The 24,201-nt window shown below is 40.9% G+C and overlaps 1 protein-coding gene across 7 annotated transcripts in view; it reads left to right on the top strand.

The window, feature by feature from the left end:
- KIN (Kin17 DNA and RNA binding protein) overlaps positions 1-13,089 on the top strand; it is a 39,955-nt gene extending 26,866 nt beyond the window's left edge. For 4 of the 7 annotated variants that reach the window (XM_017347660.3, XM_017347659.3, XM_070055762.1 and 1 more), the window contains 7 exons: positions 507-636; positions 3,883-3,933; positions 5,991-6,059; positions 7,102-7,201; positions 9,303-9,403; positions 9,492-9,540; positions 12,161-12,820. In XM_017347660.3, the coding sequence (XP_017203149.2) occupies positions 507-636; positions 3,883-3,933; positions 5,991-6,059; positions 7,102-7,201; positions 9,303-9,403; positions 9,492-9,540; positions 12,161-12,186 (526 nt within the window). In that variant the 3' untranslated portion in view covers positions 12,187-12,820. Of the gene's footprint in view, positions 1-506; positions 637-3,882; positions 3,934-5,990; positions 6,060-7,101; positions 7,202-9,302; positions 9,404-9,491; positions 9,541-12,160 lie in introns of all 7 variants that reach the window. The other 3 variants (XM_002717311.5, XM_070055764.1, XM_070055766.1) reach the window with 1 other exon arrangement.
- Positions 13,090-24,201: the final 11,112 nt, after the last annotated feature.

Here is a 24,201-nt window from a genome sequence, read left to right on the forward strand (position 1 = left end):
ACACTGAAGCATTTGTCATTTATTCTGTAAGTGGCATGTTTAGATCTTTGCTTTTAAAAACAGAACTGATAGTTATGTGCTAGATTGCTAATCATTTTAAAACATTTCATTTAATCCATGCAGTCTAGCTAGAAGTTGGGTCATACTATTTTCCCCATTTATAGTTGAAGACCTGAGACTTAGATCAGTGAGTCAGTCCAGGTCCTGAAAGAAATAGTCTCAAACCCTGACCTGCCCAACACCGCACCCTGTGCTACCATCCTTCGGCTGTATGAATTGTAGTAGCACAATTGAAACGATAAGGAGAAAGTGCGAGGAATTAGACAGGACAGGCTGTATGTTCTCTTACTGCTGGTAGTCCGGTAGGACATGCACCCAGGCCCTTCATCATCCTGATTAACTGCTATGAATTACGTAACGAGTTTGTCCTGTATAGTTAACTTTGCACTTTGTGAAACATCTGACTGTGTATAGTTGTTATTAACGAGCATGGTTCTGTTGATCAGCTCCTTGGGGCCGAGTGCACTGCAGACACTAGGGAGTGCAGCAGCAGTGAAACGAAAAGAATCTTCCCAGAGCTCAGCTCAGGCCAAAGAAAAGAAGAAGAAGAAATCTGCGCTTGATGAAATCATGGAGGTATGGTTTAGGGGCTGTTTATGGATGCCTTAGCAACTGGAAGAGTGTAGTTCAAACCCAAAAAGCTCAATCAGATTTTTTTTTATTAAAGATTTACTTATTTATTGGAAAGAGTTACACAGAGAGAGGCGAGGCAGAGAGAGAGGGAGGGAGAGAGAGGGAGAGGTCTTTTATCTGCTGGTTCACTCCCCAACTGGCCACACAGCCGGGGCTGTGCCGATCCAAAGCCAGGAGCCAGGAGCTTCTTCCAGGTCTCCCACACGGGTGCAGGGGCCCAAGGACTGGGGCCGTCTTCTACTGCTTTCCCAGGCCATAGCAGAGAGCTGGATCGGAAGTGAAGTAGCTGAGACTCGAACCAGCGCCCAAATGGGATGACAGCACTGCAGGTGGTGACTTTACCCTCTGTGTCACAGTGTGGGCCCCAATTAATACAGATGAATACAAAGTCAGAAAAACTTTCACATGAGGCTGGGGAAAGGGAACCTAAGTGCAGTTCCATCCTAACAGAGTTAGCAACCCTGGAGCAAACAGGCTTATTTTCTTGCTTCAAGTGCTGTTTTTGAAACTCTCCATATGTTATGGTTAGTAGAATTCAATTAGAAGGTAATTGAAATCAAGATCCTCCATGTATCCTAGAATAATCTGTAGAAGGGTTGGTTTTCAGATTTATTTATTTATTTGAAAGGTACAGTAAGAGAGAGAGAGACAGATCTTCTTTCTGCCCCCAATGGAATCCAGGAACCCAGAATTCCATCTGGGTCTCCCACATGAGGGGTTAGAGTTCAAGTGCTTGGGCCATGTTCTGCTGCTTTTCCAGGCACCTTGGCAAGGAGCTGGATTGGAACTGGAGCAACCAGACTTGAACCAGTGCCCCGATATGGGATGCCAGTGTGGCAAACAGCAGCTTAACTCACAGAACCACAGCACTGGCCACTAGAAGGTCCTTTTTTTTTTTTTTTTTTTTTTTTTTAAGAGTTAAGAGGGAGGTAGAGACACAGAGAAAGAAGTCTTCCATATGCTGATTGACTCCCCAAATGGCTGCAATGGCTGGAGCTGAGCCAGTCCAAAGCCAGGAGCTGAGCCAGTCCAAAGCCAGGAGCCAGGAGCTTGTTTTGGGTCTCCCCCGTGGGTGCAGGGGCCCAAGCTCTTGGGCCATCCTCTGCTGCTTTCCCAGGTGAATTAGCAGGGAGCTTGATTGTAAGTGAAGCAGCTGGGACTCAAACCGGCATCCATATGGGATACTGGCACTGCAGGCCAGGACTTTAACCCACTATACCATAGCACTGGCTCATAGAAGGTTCTCAGTGTACTCCTAAATATTCCGTTCTCTCTTCTAACTCATGGACTTACTTTATCAAAGAATTTGTAGATAAGTAGAAGAAAAGAGGAAAAACAGAGAAAGGGCATATGAACACAAGAAATTTTTTTTTCTTTTAATATAATTATTTCTCGTCTCTCCGTGTTTTTTCTTTGTTGTGAAGGAGTGGGAGATTACCATGCATGGTTCTGTGTTACTCATCTCACGCTATGCATGGCAGTTTAGAAAGTTTCTAGTGTTTACAAGATGAATACATTATGAATTGGTGGTAATTCATTATTCAACAGTATTGAGCCACTGTTACATTCTGAGTATTTGGGTAAAGTTATGGATCTGTATACTAGGGACAAAAACACTGTCCATGTTTGTCATGGCTCTTTCATGCTAATGAGAGAGCCATTCAGGAAGCAGGTGATCCATGAATAAACATGCACAGTTCCCAACTTACGATGGTTCAAATTAAAATTTTCCAATTTTATGATTGTGCAAAAGTGTGCTTATATAAGCACCTCTTTTTCACTTTCAGTACAGTGTTCAATAAATTACATGAGATATTCAGTACTTTATTATAAAATAAGTTTTGTGTTAGATGATTTTGCCCACCTGTAGGCTAATGTTAGTGATCTGAGCATGTTTGGAGTAGGTTAGGCCAACTTATGATGTTTAGTATGTTAGGTGTATTAAATAAATTTTTTGACTTACAATATTTTCAACTCATGATGGGTTTATCAGGATATGACCCTGTGATAAGTTGGGGAGCATCTGTATTGAATAAATGCTGAGTGCTAAGGAGATATGAGGATTGCATTATGAAAAGTATCTCAAGAAATATCTCAGCTAGTTTAAGCACAGAAGGAAAGGCCCTTGTACTAGAGCATAGGAAGCATAAGATGATAGCACTTGGGGCCGGCACTGTGGTGCAGTGGGTTAAAGCCTTGGCCTGAAGCACAGGTACCCCACATGGGCACCAGTTCATGTCCCGGCTGCTCCACTTCCGATCCAGCTCTCTGCTATGGCCTGGGAAAGCAATAGAAGATGGCCCAAGTCCTTGGGCCCCTGCAACCACATGGGAGACCCGGAAGAAGCTCCTGCGATGCAGCTCTGGCCATTGCCGCCATCTGGGGAGTGAACCAACAGATGGAAGACCTCTCTCTCTGTCTCTACCTCTCTCTGTAACTCTGTCTTTCAAATAAATAAAATAAATCTTTTTTTTAAAAAAAAAGATGATAGCACTTGAGGACAGAGCAGTAGAGGAAGTTTATTGCAGAAATCTTACATGCTACGATGGGGAATGTTTGAACTTAATTCAAAATAAAATGGGAAGCCCTATCTCCCTACTTTCACCACAATGCATACTACATCTAGAATATTCTTTGTTGAAATTGGAAGTTGAAAATATTAAATGAAGTGTAGAACCAACCAAAGAATTACATTGTTGAATCTTAATGAAAGTTAGTACTTAGGGTTAAGAAAGAAAAAACATATATAGCCATACTGTCCAAACAACATTTTTTCTTTAGTCACACTCTCATTTATAGTTCTCTTAGGGTGTTTTTCTTCCCTTTCCTTCAGGAAGTTTACTATAATTGTCAAACAGGGAAGCTCCTTTTGCTATCAGATTATACGTAACCATGATGTGCTAAATTGGTCTACGTGCTGTAGACCAATGTGTTTTTGCGTGTGTTTTTACTGTGTGAAAACTTCATGCGTTTACCAGCTTCTAACAGTTACAAGGGAGAAAGCAGAACGAGAGTGAGGTAGTGCTAACCGTGCAGTGGTGACTAGAGAGGGATTTTGTTTGGATCACTTGACATTATTATATATATTTTAAAATAAAAAACTAATTACAAGCAATGTTTATTTGTATTTATCAGAGTTTGCAAATTTTATGGTTGTTCTGTAAAGTGTGTCTTTCGTGTGTTCTGTAGATTGAGGAGGAAAAGAAAAGAACCGCCCGAACAGACTACTGGCTACAGCCTGTAAGTATCCAGGTGGAGCTTCTTAAGTTCTAGATCTCCTGTAAGTGATGATTTACATAGCGTTTGAATCTTTCCAAATTTCTAAACTTATGTAAATTTCAAAATCTGTAAAATTATATATAGATAGAGTTATAATTCAGAATGCCATTTCTTTCTGTTGGATCTTTAATTGTTGATTGCAGCTGGCTTACAGGACTACTGCATGTTTAGAAGCCTGTAATATTCCTTGAGTTCAGTGAGGAGTTTATTTATGAACCTCTTGATTTTGAGCCTGGAATTTTTTTCAGGTTTTGCTGTAACATAAAAGACTGTGTTTTTCAGAAATGAACTTAAAAGGTAAAATTGTAAATGCTGAGGTATTGCTTTTTTAATTTACAGCCTGTTGAATTTAGAATAATACCTATTTAGGCATTTTGTAGGAAAGAACAGATTTTAATTTTACAGTCTCAGGCTTCATATTTTATTGCTTTTTTATTATTCCTTATTAAACATTTTAACATTTACCATGGCTTTTATTTTATTTTATTTTATTTTTTATTTTACAGGCAGAGTTAGACAGTGAGAGAGAGAGACAGAGAGAAAGGTCTTCCTTCCGTTGGTTCACCCCCCAAATGGCTGCTATGGCCGGCACTGCGCCGGTTTGAAGCCAGGAGCCAGGTGCTTCCTCCTGGTCTCCCATGCAGGTGCAGGGCCCATCCTCCAGTGCCTTCCTGGGCCACAGCAGAGAGCTGGACTGGAAGAGGAGCAAGCCTTACCATGGCTTTTAAAAGATGATTATTTCTGGGGCCGGCGCCGTGGCTCACTTGGTTAATCCTCCATCTGCGGCGCTGGCATCCCATATGGGCGCTGGGTTCTAGTCTCAGTTGCTCCTGAAGTCAACGGCAAAGGAAGACCTTTCTCTCTGTCTCTCTCTCTCTCACTGTCCACTCTGCCTGTCAAAAAAAAAAAAAAAAAAAAAAGCTATTTTGGGGGCTGGTGCCATGGTGCAGTAACTTAATCCCCCACCTGTGGCACTGGCATCCCATATGGGCGCCAGTTCTGGACCTCTGGACCTGGCAGCTCCTCTTCCAATCTAGCTCTGCTGTGGCCTGGGAAAGCAGTAGAAGATGGCCCAAGTGCTTGGTCCCCTGTACCCTTGTGGGGGACCAAGAGGCTCCTGGCTCCTGGCTTCGGATTGGTGCAGCTCCGGCCATTGTGGCCATTTGGGAAGTGAACCAACGGAGGGAAGACCTTTCTCTCTGTCTATAACTTTACCTCTCAAATAAATAAATAAAATCTTCAAAATAAATATAAAAAAAGCTAGTTTGATCAACAGAATTTTTTATTTGAAAATTTTTTATTTGAAAAATAAGATTAATAATAGACATGGAAGTAGAGCAGTCCAAAGTTCCAATTCAGGTCTTCTAGTCATTATCCCAAGAGTATAAAGAAACTCATAATTTTGGTTCCATGTCTTGGTTTATCTCTTTATACAGTAAGAAACATTTCTTCTTCTTTTTTAAAACATTTATTTGAAAGACAGAATTATTGGGAGAGAGGAAGAGACAGCGAAAGAGAGAGAGATCTTCATCCGCTGGTTCACTCCCCAGATGGCCACAACTGCCAGGGCTGAACCAGTCTGAAGCCAGGAGCTGGGAGCTTCATCTGGGTCTCCTACATGGGTGGCAGGGGCCTAAACACTTGGGCCATTTTCTGCTGCCTCCCCAGGCTCATTTGCAGGGAGCTGGATTGTAATCGGAGTAGGCGGAACTTGAGCTGGTGCTTCCTGATGTGGAATGCCAGCATCACAGCTGTGACTATACTGTGCCATAACACCAGCCCCAGGTTTGTCCCTTTGGTAACCATATTGAAAAAAAGAGGAGGAAGGTAGAAAGGGTTACTGAGGAAATATCTTCCCATTCTGGGAAAGCTTAGAATTCTGTTGTTACTTATTTAGCAGAGCAGTTACATTTTACTGTGGTTGTTGGTGAATATGATTGAGCAGGAAGAACTAAAACTGAAAAGATAATATGCATCTTTCCTTTCATCTTTGGGTTTTTGTTGTTGTTATTTTCTAGGAAATCATTGTGAAAATTATAACCAAGAAACTTGGAGAGAAATATCATAAGAAAAAGGGTATTGTTAAGGTGAGAATCTGAGTTTTTTAATAGAATTATTTTTTTAAAAGAAGATAGTGGGGGATCCAGTGAAACTCTTATTCCTTGATAATCAAGTCTAAGTAGCTAAAGCCCTAGTGTTTAAAGTTCTTGAATATTCTATAAAATGAAAGCTTAATTCATAACTGTTGGAAAAATATTCCTTTTCCAACCATAATTTATACTTAACTTTGGTCTGTTTTACTGGAGCAAATATTATGTATGAAATTTAATTGGCATCTCTTAAAACACTCAGCACCCATGCCTTGCTCTTTGGGACTTTCTCAAGTTTTCCTGAGAGACCACCTTTTTTTAGCTCTCAGGCTGTTCTGACTGAGTCCTTTTTCTTCTGTTGCCTTTCCTAAATGCTGTTTCTTTCTAGCACCCAGATTTGTATGTGCATAAATTACCCTTTGCCAACTTAGAGCGAGACAAAGCTACCCCTCTTGCTAGATTTCTTAATTTCTTAGTCCAAAATCAACAGTCTTTTATTTATTTCAGATGAAAGCCTTAACTAAACTTTCTTTCTCGAAAGTTTTTTTTTTTTTTTTTTTTTTTTTTTTTTTTTTTCCCTAATGTGTTTATTTGAAAGAGCAACAGAGAGAGAGAAAACGAGGGAGATCTTCCACCTACTGGTTTATTTCCCAAATGGCTGCATCAGCCAGCTCTGAGCCAAGGTAAAACCAGGAGCCAGGACATCCATCCTGTTCTCACATGGGTGGCAGGGCCAAGCATTTGGGCCGTTGTCTGTTGCCTTCCTAGATAGATTAGCGGGTAGCTGGATTGGAAGTAGAGCAGCTGGGACTCAAACTACTAGGGCATTCCAGGTGGCAGTTTATCCCTAAGCATCACAATGCTGGCCCCCTTCTCTAGCTTTGAATTGAGGTCTTTGTTAAGAACCGTAGACTGAGAAATACAGTGGCATTCATGGAGGGAGTTCTTACTTTTGGATTGGAATTTTGTTTGCTTTCACCCTTCTAAATGAGTGTTCGCCTATTTCTTTTATTATAAAAGTGTTCATTTTACATGACAGGAGGTAATTGACAAGTATACAGCTGTTGTAAAGATGATTGATTCTGGAGACAAGCTGAAACTCGACCAGACTCATTTAGAGACAGTAATTCCAGCACCAGGTAAATCTGTTTGTGGATCCTTTTGCACATTGAGAGCCATTGCATTCTTAAAACCGTGGTTTGTTCACATTACTTGTAGGCTATAGATAGGCTAGCTTTTCAGAGATATTAACTGCCAATATAAATGATCCTCATTTGACATCTGGTTATATAATAGCTTATCAGTCCTCTGATCAGGTTGTTTTGTGGCATGAATAATTTTCCCAACCTACAATACTTTTTTCTTTCTTGAAGCCAAACACAGACATCTTTGGATAAAGTCAACAATATTAGGTTTATTACTAATATATGTCTTACCTAACTGAAATAAAAATAAAAGTCTGTTATTTTGCTCTCCCTTCCTTATTTAACTGTCTTTGCTATTTGAGTTCTACTTACCCATCTCTAAGTAAAAACACTCTTTTGGTTAGGTACTGCCTCTGGTTCAAAAGCCCTGGTGGTATCACTGCTGGTGCATTGATGCGGTCAGTCTCCGAACTTCCACTTTTCATATTTTTTCTTCTTTTTCTCCCTAAAAAAAAACTCTTCTTAAGAATAGTTTAGAGAGGTTGGCGCTGTGGCATAGCAGGTGAAACCACTGCCTGCAGTGCTGGCCTCCCATATGGGCGCCAGTTTGAGTCCTGGCTGCTCCACTTCCAATCCAGCTTTCTGTTGTGACCTGGAAAGGGAGTGGAAAATGGCCTTGGGCCCCTGCACCTGCATGGGAGACCTGGAAGAAGCTCCAGACTCCTGGCATCAGATCGGCCCAGCTCTGGCCATTTGGCCATTTGGTAAGTGAACCAGTGGATGGAAGACCTTTCTCTCTCTCTCTGCATCTGCCTCTCTGTAACTCTGCCTTTCAAATAAATAAATAAATCTTTAAAAAAAAAAAAAAAGAATAAATTAGGAAATTGTTTTAGCTTTATAAAGGTATAATGGATGTACAATAGATCACACACAAATACAAAATACACAGTCTGATAAGTTTTAACCTGTGATGACTCCCTTGAACCCATAACAATCAAGAGAATATATCCCCTCGTTTCTCTGTCTAATCTCCCCCCTCTTTCCTCAAGCAGCCATCCATCTGCTTTCTGTCTGTAGATTAGTTTGCATTTTTCTAGAAATTTTTAACAGTAAAATCAAACCATGAAAATTTATTTTTGTTATCTTGCTTCTTTCAGCATAATTGTTTTGGATTCCCCCATGTTGTGCATGTGCCTGTCACCGTGTGTTGTTCCAGGCAGTATGCCATTTTATTGATATACTGCAGGCTTTTTTTTTTTTTTCATCCAGTCACCTGTTGGGTGTTTGAGTTACTTACCATTTTGTGCTATTAAAAATAAAACTGTGAACATTCATGTACAAGTCTTTGTGTGGATATATGATTTCTTTTCTCTTGGGTAAATACTTAGAATGGCTTAGTCTATGGCAGCATAAGTTTAAATATTTTTTAAGCTGCCATGCCAGCTTATGAATTTTAAAAAGAGATAAAATAAGCCAGATTTTCTCTTATTACTTGTGGACTCTGAATATTTTCTCCAAGGACCTTATTCTCCTTGCTTTCTAAAATTAAAATCTATTCCTTTAATATAAATGAGGACTCTTTAAAAAAAAAAAAGATTTGTTTATTTGTTTGAGAGGCAGAGTTACAGAGAGAGAGAGGGAGGAAGAGAGAGAGAGAGAGGTCTTCTTTCCACTGGTTCACTCCCCAAATAACAGCAACACCTGGAGCTGGGCCCATCCAAAGCAGGAACCAGGAGCTCCTTCCGGTCTCCCACATGGATGCAGGGGCCCAAGGACTTGGGTCATCTTCCACTGCTTTCCCAGGAGCATTAGCGGGGAGCTGGATCAGAAGTAGGTCATTCAGGACTTGAATCGGCACTCACATAGGATGCTGGTGCCACAGGTGGAGGGTTAACCTACTATACCATAGCGCTGGCCCCAAATGAGGACTCTTTTAATGTTAGAATAGCCAACATCCACACTGTGCTTTAGAATCCTGCAGCTCTTATGTGAGCAAGAACTTCTAAAGGAAGGGGTTTGTTCATTCATTTGGTGTAACAAGGTAGAGGGGAAAAGGACATCTTCATATTAAGTTTTGTATTCTTTTCTGTTGTAGGAAAAAAAATTCTGGTTTTAAATGGAGGCTACAGAGGAAATGAAGGGATCCTGGAATCCATCAATGAAAAGACTTTTTCAGCTACTATTGTCATTGAAACAGTAAGTGTTTACACAAAGACAGAAAGTTCAAAATGCTTTAAAAAAGTGCCGGAGTTCTTTTACTGGTTTGATCTTCGTTTTATTTTAGAGTTTGGATGTTTGGTTTGCCTCCTCTCCTGTTTGGAAATCTGTACTCTGTAAGCCGACTACCTACATTTACCATTGCTAAACTATTTTATGTTCTGATTACAAAAATGCATACTCAATGTATAACATCTAAACAGCATAATCTGATATAAATAATTCTAAAAATTGCCCTTATTGCCCAAGCCCAGTGATAACCCTCATTAATATCTCTTTCTTTCTAGCCTTTATACAATGTATGTAATTTTGTGTGCTGGCCTTTTTTATTTAATTTCATAGCTAATATAGAACTCAATTTGGCAGAAGAAAATTAATGGAGGAAGTATAGTTAATGGGAAAGGATCCACAGAGATCAACTTTTTTTCTTTTTAATATTCTCTCTGCTTAAAGGGATTTAAAGTGGCAGAGGTCAGTAAAATAATTAAAGAATTCTGACATAAATGAAATCATTTATTGATTTAGAATTGATAGTTCATCTGTGAGTGAGGCCCAAAGTGTCTTCATAGGGGGAAATACTCTTCTTAGAACTCTGAATTACTGTTCTACATATCTTCATTACCCTAAATGAAAGAATTTCTCATCTCAAGTACAGTTTTAGTCTTTGCAGGGGGAATGAGAGCCCTTGGGAGAGATTAATTAAAGTTTAGACTGTTTCCATGAAATCACCCACTCTTGCCATATTTTATGTGCTTTCTTAGAGAGTTCATTTCCCCTAAACCTTGTTATGGACTTGTTTGAGAATATAAGTCTAAGAAAGGTTTTCTAGAAAAGCCACTTAGGTCCTTATTTGAGAGAATTTACACTTAAGTGAATTACAAAAAAAAAAAAAAAACTTTGTTTCTGACTACTTAAAAACCATCACTAATAAACTGTAGGGGGAAAAAAGGAAAAGGGAATCTCACCTGGCACTGAGAAATGTTTCTGTTTGACGCAATCAAGAGATGAACTCATTTGGAAAACTCCGATTTTCTCTGACACGGTACAGGGTGTTGGGAGAACTCCCTCATGTTTACTTCACATATTGATTGGCCTTCACTCTCTAATTTCATAATATTATCTACCAAGTACAGGTCCCACTTTATGTTTTCATCTAAGCTGGAAACAAAAGACAACCAATCCCTGTTGAGCAGATATTAGATCCTATACTTTAGTAGAACCAAAGAATAGCTTTGGTTCACAGTTTGTATGGTTTTCAAGAGCTAATTTCATACTCTTAGTAAACTCACAGTTCTATCTTCCTTCCTAATTCTTTAATTGCTTACAAGGCTGTCTTGAGGTAGAACCCATGAATAGAGACACATAAAAAGCCTTTCAGGTTGATTGTAAAGCAACATGTATTTCTGGAAGAGAAAATTCACCTCCTAATATGGTGTGTGTGTGTGTGTCTTTCTCCCTCTTTCTTCCCCTCTTTCTCTCCCTCTCTCTCCCCATCTCTTTTTGAGCCTGCTTCTGTTTAAAACAAAGAAATCTGTATGTGTGTATTTCTGTATGTCTATCATGTCCTCATCTTTGATTGACTCGAACTTTTCAAGTGGTTTCTCTTATTTTTGTTATTTTTGGTGTCTTAACTTTCATGTCAGCTGTCATCATATTTGAGATTTACACATTTATTAAGCAAATTTTTAATAGCTAATAAATTGTTCCAAAACAGCCTCAACCTTTTAGCTATTTGACTGTTGAACCCAGATGTCTAGCTCCTTTTGTATTCTCCAGATTCATAGCTCTTATCAGAGAGTGTAGTTGATTTTGCACCTTCAAGTGCAGTGAAAACTTCAGCCGGGTCATACTTTATGTGGGAATTTATTTCCAAGTATGGCGTTTAATACAGCAGTTTTAAGGAAAGTTATGATTCTTAGGTTTCAAAATAAAATTTCAGTCTGAGGTTGGAGACCTCTCCCTCTTCCTCATCAAACTTGCTAATTAGAAAATTGGTGCGTTCATGCTCATTAAGTCCCAGTTACTGTCCTGAGCACCTTTATTGCCACTACTCTTATCCTAACCAGGAATAATGGGGCACGGAGGGGATTAGGGAACTAGCAGAGAGAAGTTAAGTCACTTACTGAGGGTGGGGTTTGAACTTGGGCTGTCCCGGTCCTGAGCCCATGTTCTTACCTTCTGTGGTGCCAGCTATGATCCACTTTTGTGATAGATACTGCCCATTAATCATTTTCCCCTTTCCTTTTTTTGAATATGAACAGAAGAAAAAAATATATATTTAAAATTGGAATCATTTTCTGTAGTACAGATCACATAGACAATCACCGCTGAAGTGGACAAATGTGTTTGAATACCTGTATTGCTTACAGTATGGATATTACCCATGCGCCCCAAATGGATAATGGCACAAATACTACATTTCCCACTCTTAAAATATGAAATGAATATGAGATGACAGTATGGCTGGGCCATTGTTTCTGTGGCCCTGCTTAACCACAAGGGGAACTGGGAAATGTAGCTATCTACCCTGTCAACAGAGAGGAGACCCAGCAAGGTTGCACTGAGGTATCCAATGATAACACGTTTCATTAGCATATGGAAATGTTAGTTACCGTAATGGTATTTTAGGAATGTGGAAAAGGTAAATTTGTATCCCTAAGTGTAGCATCATTTTCTTATCTTTTAAAAAGCTACAGATGTATTTTTAATCTTTTCTCAAATTATTGTCATTTATAGGGACCTTTAAAAGGACGAAGAGTTGAAGGAATTCAGTATGAAGACATTTCCAAACTTGCCTGAGTTTGAAAATTTGTTAACAACACATTAAAATCCTAGAACATCAAATTGGTGTTTGCCAAGGCGTTATGAGAACTCTACTGTGTTAGGGTGTTTCTTTTGTACAAAGCAAATGAATCTATTTAAATGTTACTATATGAGGTGAGCATTTCACCTAGTGGTTGAGTTGGGAGGCAGCACGTAATGGCTCCAGAGTTGGGTCCTTGCCACCGGTGAGGGAGACCTAGGCTGTGGTCCTGGCTCCTGGCTTTGACCCATCCAGCCCTAGTTGTTCGAGTCATTCAGGGAGTGAACCAGCAAATGGGAGCTCTCTGTCTCTCTGCCTCATAAATTAATTAATTAAAAATATAACTGTATACTTGTTTAGCTAAACTTAATGGAAAAATTAATTATGTCTCATGTAGTATCTGAAGTGTCATTTTACCCTTGTTATTTTTTGTTCCTTTGTAATATTTCCTTGAGATTTTTAAATTCTCATTGAAGAATGTTATTGTAAAGCATTGTATATAAGACAGTTTAGACTCATAATTGAAATCTTTCATGTATTCTAAATTTATATTTTTAGTAAAGTTTAATTATAATTAAAATTTTCAAACTATAGATATAAAGCAGCTTTATTGCCATTTAATTCACACATTACACAATTCACTAATTTAAAGTATACAATTGAGTAATTTTCAGCATATTTACAGAGTTGTGTGATGATTTCAGCTAATTGTTGAGAATATTTTCATTTCGCCACACAGAAACCTTTTACACAGTTAATCCCTATTCTACACCCCAGACCCTACTAATCTACTTTCTATCTCTATGGTTTACCTCTTCTGGACATTTTATATAAATGGAATAAAACAACATATAGCCTTTTATGACTGGCTTCTTATACTTAGCCTAATGTTCTCACATGTATCATTGTGTTATAGAAGTACTTCATTTCACTTTATTGCCAAATACTGTTCCATTGTATGGATATACCACATTTTGTTTATCCATTCATCAGTTGGTAGAATTCCACTTTTCAGCTATTATGAATAATGTTGCTGTGATATTCACGTAGAAGGTTTTGTGTGGACATACACTTCAATTCATAAGAGCAGAGTTGCTGAGTCATAACTCATGTTACACCATGTTTAATATTTTGTGAAATTCTTTTTTCCAAAGTAGTTGCATCATTTTACAATCCCACCAGCAATATTGAAATGTACATTTTTTAAATCAATAAAGAGAGGAAACACATTATTTTGGGTTGCCAAAGACATGAAACCCACCTCATCCTTTTTTTATATTTCCCTACCCTATAAATTTATACAAGCTGAATATCCTTTATCTGAAATCTTCGGGACCAGAAGTGTTTCAGATTTCAGTTTTTAAAATTCTAGAATATTTGCATAGACTACCATTTGAGCTTCCCTAGTCTGAAAATGGTGCTCAAAAAGTTTCAAAATTTGGGATATTTGGGGTTTTGGAGCATTGCAGGTTAGGGCTGCTCAACCTGTGGTTCATGTAACTGAAAAGGAGCAGACCCTGGCTGCTCTCTGCATCTCTGGCCTCCTCGGTGTTGGCTGCATTTTTAGACACTCTCAGAACAGGAAGATGACTCCCAGCCTGTCCAGATTTGCATCTTACCCTATATTCAAAAGACTGTCTTCTATAACACTTCAAACAAAAGGCCCAAAATTGACTCTTAAGGGATCACACCTGGACAAGTCACTGAAGAAAAGGATGGAATTGGCTGATTAGCCAGACCAGTCATATCCTTGGGCCTCCATCTCACTTGGACTAGGAGTGGGGGAAGAATGGTATCTTCTGTTGTCAAAAGATGGGAGAGGCCGGCGCCGCGGCTCAATAGGCTAATCCTCCACCTAGCGGCACCGGCACACTGGGTTCTAGCCCCGGTCAGGGCACTGGATTCTGTCCCAGTTGCCCCTCTTCCAGGCCAGCTCTCTGCTGTGGCCAGGGAGTGCAGTGGAGGATGGCCCAAGTGCTTGGGCCCTGCACCCCATGGGAGACCGGGAGAAGCACCTGGCTCCTGCCTTCGGATCAGCGCGGTGCGCCGGCTGCGGCGGCCATTGGAGGGTGAACCAACGGCAAAGGAAGACCTTTCTCTCTGTCTCTCACTGTGTCCACTTTGCCTGTCAAAAAAAAAAAAAAAAAAAAAAAAAAAAAGATGGGAGAATATATGCTGGTGCTGGTAGCGGGAACAGAAGAAGCTTATAAGAAATAAAGTGATTTTTGACCTGCACTGTGGCATAATGGGTAAAGCCACCACCCTCATTGCTGACATCCCACATGGGTGCCGGTTCAAGTCCGGCTGATCCACTTCTGAACCAGCCTCCTGCTAATGCACTTTGGAAAGCAGCAAGAGATGGCCTGAGTGCTAGGGCCCTTGGACCCTTGCACCCACATGGGAGACCTGAAAGAAGCTCTTGGTTCCTGGCTGTGGTCTGGCCCAGCCCTGGTTATTGTTGTCATTTGGGGAGTGAACCAGCAGGTAGAAGATTCTCTCTCTCTCCTCTTTAACTCTTTTAAATAAATAAATCTTTAAAAAGAAATATCATGTTGTCAGTAGCTTTATAAGAAATGTCTTTCAGGGAGGAATTAAGGTTCTTCAAAATAACTTGCCAGCATAGTATCATGGAAAGAATACTGACTGGGTTTTGGATTATGGCAGATTTTAGAATGAATTTTGGCCATTGGATTTACCAGCTTTATAATCCTGGCAAGTTGGTGTTCTTGGATTTTAATATTTTAATGTGTAAATTATCAAAACCTGATGTGTCCCTGTAAGGTATTAATAAAAGGCAGTGAGTGGTGATGTCACTAAATGAAACCTAGTGTTTGAGACATGCCCTAATGTAAATCTAGCCTGAAGAATTTTCCTAAGGAGAATGAGTCGTTGACAACAGTGTGAAGAAGTTTGGCAAATTACATGTGCCACCCCCCAAATCTGCAAGTTTGGAATCAACTCTGGTTTTCTTTGTAGAAAATATTTTCTGGGAGGGCATTGTGATGCAGTGCTACAGACGCTGCTTTGGACACCTGTGTTCCATACTGAAGTGCCTGGGTCCAGGTCCCTCCACCGCTTCAATCCAGCTTCCTACTAATGCAGACGCTGGGAGGCACCAGGTCTCGGCACAAGCACTTGGGTCCCTACCACCCGTGGAAGCCCGATGCAGTTCTGGATTCCCAGCTTCAACCTGACCAAACCTGGGCTAATGTGGACATCTGGGGAGTGAACCAACACATGGAAGATTGTCTCTCTTACCTCTATTTCAAATGAATAAAACCAAAACTTAAACATTTTATCCCTGTGTTTCACGTTTAATTATTTTCCCAATATCTTCCTGAAAGGTTAACTCCCCAAGTGGCCACAACAGCCTGGGCTGGACCAGGCTGAAGCCAGGAGCCAGGAGCTTCTTTTAGGTCTTCCATGTGGGTCCAAGGGCCATTTGCTGCTGCTTTCCCAGGTGCATTAGCAGGGAGCTGCCCTGTGAAAGTATTCTATTGATCCCCTAATTTTGTCTGCCATCCACAGTTTGGCCTTTCCCAGAATGTCATAGTTGACAGCCTATAGTATGTAACCTTTACAGACTAATTTTTTAAAAGATTTATTTATTTATTTGAAAGTCAGAGTTAAACAGAGAAAGAAGGAGAGGCAGAGAAAGAGAGAGGGCTTCCATCCTCTGGTTCACTCCCCAAATAGCCCCAACAGCCAGAGCCGTGCCAATCCGAAGCCAGGAGCCTGTAGCTTCTTCCGGGTCTCCCACGTGGGTGCTGGGACCCACGCACTTGGGCCATCTTCTGTCACTTTCACGGGCCACAGCAGAGAGCTGGATCGGAAGTGGAGCAGCCGGGACTCAAACCGGCGCCCTTATGGGATGCTGGGACTGCAGGCGGTGGCTTTACCAGCTAAGCCACAGCGCCGACCCCAGCTTATTCTTAATGCTGAATAATATTCCACTGTCTGGATGTAGCACAATTTATCCATTCAGCTCCTAAAGGATGCCTTGGTTGCTTCCAGGTTTTGACATTTAATAAATAAAGCAGCTATAAACATCTGTGTGCAGCTTTGCATCTCATTTAGGTAAATAGCAAGGAGTCTGATTGCTGGATTATATGATAAGAGTGTTTTGTATTTCATGAGACTACCAAAATGTCTTCCCAAGTGGCTGAATCATTTTGCATTCCTATCAGCCACAAATGTCTTACTGTTGCTGTACGTTCTCATCAGCATTTGGTGGTACTGGTGTTCTGGATGATGACAAAGCACGTGGTGATACCCCACTGTTCTAATTTGCAGTCCTTAGTGACATATGATATTGAGGATCTTTGTATATGCTTGTTTGGGATCTGTACATCTTTGGTCAGATGGCTTTTCAGGTCTTTTGCCTGTCCTAAATTAGGGCATTCATTTTCTTATTGTTGAGTTTTAGGTGTTCTTTATATATTTTGGATAACAGTCTTTTGAAAGGTGTTTTCTCCTAGGCTGTGACTTCTCATTCTCTCTCTCTCTTTGAAAGTTATTCTGTCTCTTCATCTTGCTTGAGGTCATATCAGATTCTTGTATTCATGTCCTGGAAGACCAAATTCTCCAAGTTTTCTTTCTTGGAATGCCATGGGATCCTGTTATTTTTTTTTTCCCCCTTTGCCTTCTGGCATCTGCTTCTAACAACCTATCAGTTTTTCCTGACATGGCTGAGTCACATTCTTTCAGCAGACACTGAGAGCTTCCAATATGTAAGTCACTCCATTGGATGCTGGGGATACAACAGTGAGAAACAGCCACAGACGCAAGGTGTGTGTTGCGTATCAGTTAGCACCGTTCCATACATTCAGATGAAAAGAGAGATCAATGAGGAGAATCTTGATAATCTGGAGCAGCTCATTAAAAACCTGCCTTGGGGGCCAGTGCTGTGGCATAGCCGGTAAAGGCACCGCCTGCACTGCCGGCATCCCATATGGCACCGGTTTGAGTTCTGGCAGCTCCACTTCCGATCCAGCTCTCTGTTATGGCCTGGGAAAGCAGTAGAAGATGGCCCATGTCCTTGGGCTCCTGCACCCACGTGGGAAACCTGGAAGAAGCTCCTGGTTCCTGGCTCCTGGCTTCAGATCAGCTCAGCTCCAGCCGTTGCAGCCCTCTGGGGAGTGAACCAGCGGAGGGAAGACCTCTCTCTCTGACTCTCTGTAACTCTACTTTTCAAGTAAATAAATAAATAAATCTTTAAAAAAAAACTACATTAACCCTGATAGGCCTAAGAGACCATTAACTGATAACAGGATACACCTCAGTATCCAGAGGGCGAATGGAATGATAGTATTAGGATATGATTCAGCCATGTCGTAAATTAACCAAGTGATTTTAGAAGTGTTATTTGTATGACTGAATCATTGTACCACTAATGAGAAGCATCTTTGATTTTTCTTTCTCTTATGTGGGTAATTCAGAAAAAATCACCAAAGAGACTTGACCAGAACGATAAAATGTTAAGAAAAATAGTACTAAATAATTATGGCATATAAGCTATAAATTAGCACATCCAGACCACCAAGTGATTTTGCTTCGCTTTTACTGTATCTTTGTAGTCACATCCTTTATAAGACTAAGGCTGGAGAGAAGATGCCACTTAGCGGTATTAAGTGATCCTTTAAAACACGTGAACTAAAGGCTTCCATAGCCTTGGCAACTCATGTCAAGAGCCTCGGGTGGTCACTGACGTCAAAAATAAGAGTGTCAGTTGTTAAATCAACAACAGGAGTCGCTGTGCACTTACTCCCCATGTTGGGCCTCTGTCCTTAATGAGGTGTACTATGAGAATTAATGGTAAAACCTGACTTCAAACAGTACTTTATACTTTGTGTGTCTGTGTGGGTGTAAACAGTGGAAATCTCCACTTAGTATAGAGTTGGTCTTCTGTATATAAAGTGAATTAACAATGAATCTCAATGAAAAATGGAATGGGGGAGGGAGTAGGAGGTGGGATGGGAGTGGGGGTAGGGGAGCAGGGAAGAAACACTATATCCCTAAAAGCTGTACATAGGAAATTTGTATTCATTAAATAAAAACCTTAAAAAAAAATGAAGGAGTTGGACCACAGGATTTCATAGTGCACCTCTGATCAGCTGAGAAAGTCCCACTGCCTTCCAAGGTCTGGGTTAAATAAAACATTTTGCTATTTAAAAAGAAAAAAAAAGCATTTAAAGTGATTTGGGTAACAACTTATACCAAGAGATACTGAATAACTCTCAAATAACTCTAGTTCGTTTTTGATACACATTGAATGAGATGCATTTAAATTCTGTTCATCTGTTTCTTTGGATACAACTTTTTTTTTAAGATTTATTTTATTTATTTGAAAGACAGAATTACATAGAGAGGTCTTCCATCCGCTGGTTCACTCCCCAGATGGCCACAACGGCCGGAGCTGTGCGGATCCGAAGCCAGAAGCCAGGAGCTTCTTCTGGGTCTCCCACATGGGTGCAGGGGCCCAAGGACTTGGACCATCTTCTACTGCTTTCCCAGGCCATAGCAGAGAGCTGGATTAGAAGAGGAGCAGCCAGGACTAGAACCAGCACCCATATGGGATGCCTGCGCTTCAGGCCAGGGCGTTAACCCACTATGCCACAGCACCAGCCCCAACATTTCCAACTCTAAGAAAACTTGTTTAGTTTTCAGTAATTTAAAAATAAGTCTTAACTTATGATCAGAGTATGATCTGAACCAAGAATATGATTTTTCTCCAACATAAATTTTACATTTTTCTGACAATAAGACTTGGATGTTTGAGTTAATGGCAATTATGTAGATTGATACTTAAGCTTTGAAAATAGGTTACATTTATCCTTTTATTATTATTTTTAAAGATTTATTTATTTATTTATTTATTTTTTCGGTGATATCTTCTTATTTTATTCAATCCATCCCAAAAAGGAGTCACCTTGTTTGAAATCTGTGTTTCTTGTTCAGTTGCTTTATCATGGGGAATGACTAAGACTTAATCTTAATAGGTCCATATTCTTCAGCATTTCCAACCCAGTGGAGTACCAATGAAAGTGGATAATTTTACAAAGTAGCTATACACTCTGTTATAACACCATTCCAGTGCAGAACTGGTTTGCTTCATACAACTCAAGTCCAAAAACTTTCTTTACTCGTTTTCTCTCCACTCACTAATAACTCATTCCTTCTATTAATCTCTCATCATATTCTCTTTGATCACACACATAGTTTTCTGGAACGAAGATTCCTGTGTTTCAATATGCTTCAAAAATATTATTCTTCCTCCTTTCTGGATGTAAATCAGAACCCTAGGATGCTGGCACGTTTTCATGGAAGAGGTGAAAGTCGCAATTTGACATGTCCATGTTCCTGTCTGAGCATATGCCATGCTTGTGCCTTCTATGACTCAAGGGCAAGCTTCCTTTAGCTTTCAATAATATATAAAGTGTAGAAAAAAGAAAAAAAAAAGGATTAGCTCAGAATATCCATTAAAATAATGCCTACTGGAGGGCTGGTAAAGTATAATATTACTCCTGAGATTTCTACATATCCAAAATTCCCCCATGTTAGGTCAAAATTTCCTATTGAGAATAATGTGCTCTAATGTTCTAAATGAGGCACACTGACTGGATTTCAGAAAGTCACTTAGATTTATTGATTTATTTGAAAAGCAGAGTTAGAGAGAGAGAGAGAGAGGCTTAGATAAATCTTCCTTCTGCTGGTTCACTCCCCAAATGGCCACAATGACCAGGGCTGGGCCAGGCCAAAGCCAGGAGTCAGGAACTTCTTCTGGATCTCCCACTTGAGTACAGGGGTCCAAGTGCTTAGGCCATTTTCTGTTGCTTTCCCAGGCATATTAGCAGGGAGCTGGATTGGAAGTGGAGCAGCCGGGTCTCGAACTGGAACCCATTAGGATGTCAGTACTGGAGGCAGTGGTTTTACCTGCTATGCCACAGCACCAGCCTATACATTTATTCTAAAGTTGATTAATACAGCTTACAAACAGCAGCCTTATACTGCCCCAGCTGAGATTTAAATCAAATACCAAAACTCTATACGAAACCCTATACAAAATATCTATAGATATTGACCAACCACTGTTAGCAAGGTGCTCCAAAGAATAAACAAATACAAAATAGGTCATTGTCATTTTTATTTAATTGCTGAAAGGCAGAAACTAATCTGCAGACAAACCACAGAATAATTCCTTCCTTTCCAATTATTCCCATTAATGTATTTCTTTCATTTTAAATCCAAAGTTGATTATTCACTTGTTATTCAAAGATTATAGATTGGGGCCAGCGCTGTGGTGCAGCGGGTTAATGCCCTGGCCTGAAACGCCGGCATCCCATATGGGCGCCAGTTCATGTCCTGGCTGCTCCATTTCCAATGCAGCTCTCTGCTATGGCCTGGGAAAGCAGTAGAGGGTGGCCCAGGTCTTTGGGCCCCTATACCCATGTGAGAGACCCGAAGGAAGCTCCTGGTTCCTGACTTCAGATTGGTGCAGCTCCGGCTGTTGCGGCCAACTGGGGTATGAACCAGCAGATAAAAGACCTCTCTTCTCTCTCTGCCTCTCCTCTCTGTGTAACTCTGACTTTCAAATAAATCTTTAAAAAAAATTATACAGAAGGTAAATTACTGGTCTCAAGAAGGATTCCATGTCAGACAGTTATTATAGGCAATGAATTTCAAAACATCAGCTATTAATAAAATTTATGATAATTCAAATCACGTGTGGATTTGATATTAAATCTAGTTTAATATTTTTATTTTTATTTATTTATGTATTTTTGACAGGCAAAGTTAGTGAGAGAGAGACAGAGAGAAAGGTCTTCCTTCCATTGGTTCACCCACAAAGTGGCCACTATGGCCAGCGCGCTATGCTGATCTGAAGCCAGGAGCTGGGTACTTCCTCCTGGTCTCTCATGTGGGTACAAGGCCCAAGGACCTGGGCCATCCTCCACTGCCTTCCTGGGCCACAGCAGAGCTGGACTGGAAGAGAAGCAACCAGGACAGAACCGGTGCCCCAACTGGGACTAAAACCCAGAGTACCAGCGCCGCAGGCAGAGGATTAGCCTAGTGAGCCGCGGCGCCGGCCCTAGTTTCATTTTTTAAAGATTTATTTATTTGAAAGAGAGACAGAAAGATCCTCCCTCTGCTGTTTCACTCCTCAGTGTCTGCTATGGCCAGGGCTGGACCAGACTGAAGCCAGGAGACTAGAACTCCATCTAGGTCTCCCATGTGGTTGGCAGGGGCCCAAGCACTTGTGCCATCCTCTGCTGCTTTCCCAGGCACATTGGTAGGGAGCTGGATTGGGTGTGGAACAGCTGGGACTTGAACTGGAGCTCATGTGGGAGGCTGGTGTCCCAGGTGGCAGCTTAACCCCTGCACTACAATGCCAGCCCCTAGTTTACCAAATGTTACAATGCTCTCTCTTTTGCTGAGTTTGCTCAATGTTAAAGTATGTCAGAACTTGCTTGCTGAGATTTTCTGTCTCTATTTTCCTTCACTATTTTTATTTATTTATTTATTTATTTATTTTTTTGACAGGCAGAGTGGACAGTGAGAGAGAGAGAGACAGAGAGAAAGGTCTTCCTTTGCCGTTGGTTCACCCTCCAATGGCCGCCACGGCCGGCGCGCTGCGGCCGGCGCACCGCGCTGATCCGATGGCAGGAGCCAGGAGCCAGGTGCTTTTCCTGGTCTCCCATGGGGTGCAGGGCCCAAGGACTTGGGCCATCCTCCACTGCACTCCCTGGCCACAGCAGAGGGCTGGCCTGGAAGAGGTGCAACCGGGACAGAATCCGGCGCCCCGACCGGGACTAGAACCCGGAGTGCCGGCGCCGCTAGGCGGAGGATTAGCCTAGTGAGCCGCGGCGCCGGCCCACTATTTTTATTTGAATCTTCTCTTTTTTTCCCTCTTTTTGAAAAAAAAAATTAAAAAGATTTATTTAAAAGGCAGAGAGAGACAGAGACAGGCAGACAAATTTGCCTCCACTGGTTCACTCCCCAGATGTCAAAATGGGCAGGGCTGCATCAGACCAAAGCCAGCAGCCAGGAGCTTCATCCAGGCCTCCCACAGGGGTGGCAGGAGTCCAAGCACCTGGGTCATCTTCTGCTGCTTTTCCAGGCACATTAGCAGGGAGCTGGATGGGAAGTGGAGTAGCCAGAACATGAACTGGTGCCCACACGGGATGCCAGTGTCACAGGCGGCAGCTTTACCCTCTGTACCACAACACCAGACCCTCCATGTACTCCTTAGACCTCCTTTTTTTTTTAAGCTTAAAATTATATATATTTTTTGAATCTTATTTTCGTATACATTAGAGAAACTACCTGTATTTGGGTCTGTTAATATACATGAAAAATCCTCCTGTGAGGAGGGATACATTTACAGAAATTACAAATTTCTGTTAATGCACAGAATGTAGGTATGTGACAATCAACTAACAATTGGTTAAGTCCTAGTTTTCCCTGCAGATTAAGTTTGCTAAGAGCTGGGGCAGGAGTTTGGCGTAGTGACTGGGACAGCACTTGGACCCCTGCATCCCATCTTGGAAAGCTCCTTGTTTATCTAAAGGTAAAAGTTTTACAGTCACGATTTTTACTGAGTAACAGAATTAGTAACATGAACCCACTTTGGATATTTATGCTGAATATTACCACTTCAAGATTGGTATTTTTGAAATAGGAAATGGAAAAATGTAGTGAAATTTTTTAAAATGTGTCATAGGTGACATTATCTATAGAAGATCAAAACCACGTGACCCTGTCCTTTGCCTGCTGTGCACTGAAGTCCTCTTTAGATTACAGAACTCTTTAATATTTCACAATTAGGTTAGAGAGGCTTACTTTAACAATACAGGTTGGATATTTCCAAAAGAAGGGGGTTCTGCCTGGCATCTAAAGTGAAAAATCTTTTTCACCAAATTTTAGGAAATTTCATGCAGATGTTCCTTAAAAAATTTAAAGTGCAATTTCCCCAATGTATTCCTTTATCCCATTTGAGGAATCGATTTTTAAAGTAAAGTTACCAAAAAGAGCACAGAATTATAATGGACCAGACTTGCACACCTTACCACCCAAATCCACTATATTAATGCAGACTTAATAGAGTCGCCTGATTTCATTTTAAGTTTGCTGTTCATTTATTCTACCTTATAAATGTTATTAGCCTTTTGTTTTGACATGATTTGCTATTTTGTTTTGTAGTAAAGTTTACTTCAAGGTTTAAAGTGGAAATGGTATCACTCTCAGTAATTCTTCAAATGCAAACAAAATAAAAATTCTCTAAGGCGTGGTAAACACTCTGTTCCAGGTATGCAAATGTTGTGTGAAACTTGACTCAGAGAGGCGGCCTCTAGAGAGGCTTTGAGAATTATGCTTCTAGAATTCAGTTAGCAATGTTAGCATCAGTCATCTGGGGTGACTTTAAGCATAGAAAGAATTTTAGAGTAGCAAAACCTCTGGTGATCTTCGAATAAAGTCATGGAGGCGGGCATTGTGTGGTTGTTAGTGAAGAAGCAGATGCCAACCCCATTGTATTTATGTTATTTGGAGACTGGCTGCGTGAACAGAATGAGGTTGACCACTCTAAGGCCTGCACCATGGACGTCCAGATAATTGGTCAAACAATACTGGGAATGTTTCTGTGAGAATGTTTTTGGATGACTTTCACATTTAAATCAGTGGACTTGAGTGAAGCAGGTTGGCCGTGTTGAGTGGCTTCATCCACTTAGTTGAAGGTCTGAATGGAACAAGAAGGCTGATTTTCTGGAGGACTGCCTTCAGCCTTCGTCAGCAACGTGGGCTCTTCCTGCCTGAGGGTCCTTGAACCGCAGCATCGGCTTTTCCCTGGATTTCCTGTACTATCGGCCCTCTCTGCAGATTTTGGATTTAACACCCTCCATAATCATGTAAGTCAATCTTTGTAATAAGTCTTCTACTGGATCTTTTCCTCTGGAGAACTCTGACAACCACAGGCTTC

Source organism: Oryctolagus cuniculus, chromosome 13, assembly GCF_964237555.1.
Source record: "Oryctolagus cuniculus chromosome 13, mOryCun1.1, whole genome shotgun sequence".
Classification (NCBI taxonomy): domain Eukaryota; kingdom Metazoa; phylum Chordata; class Mammalia; order Lagomorpha; family Leporidae; genus Oryctolagus; species Oryctolagus cuniculus.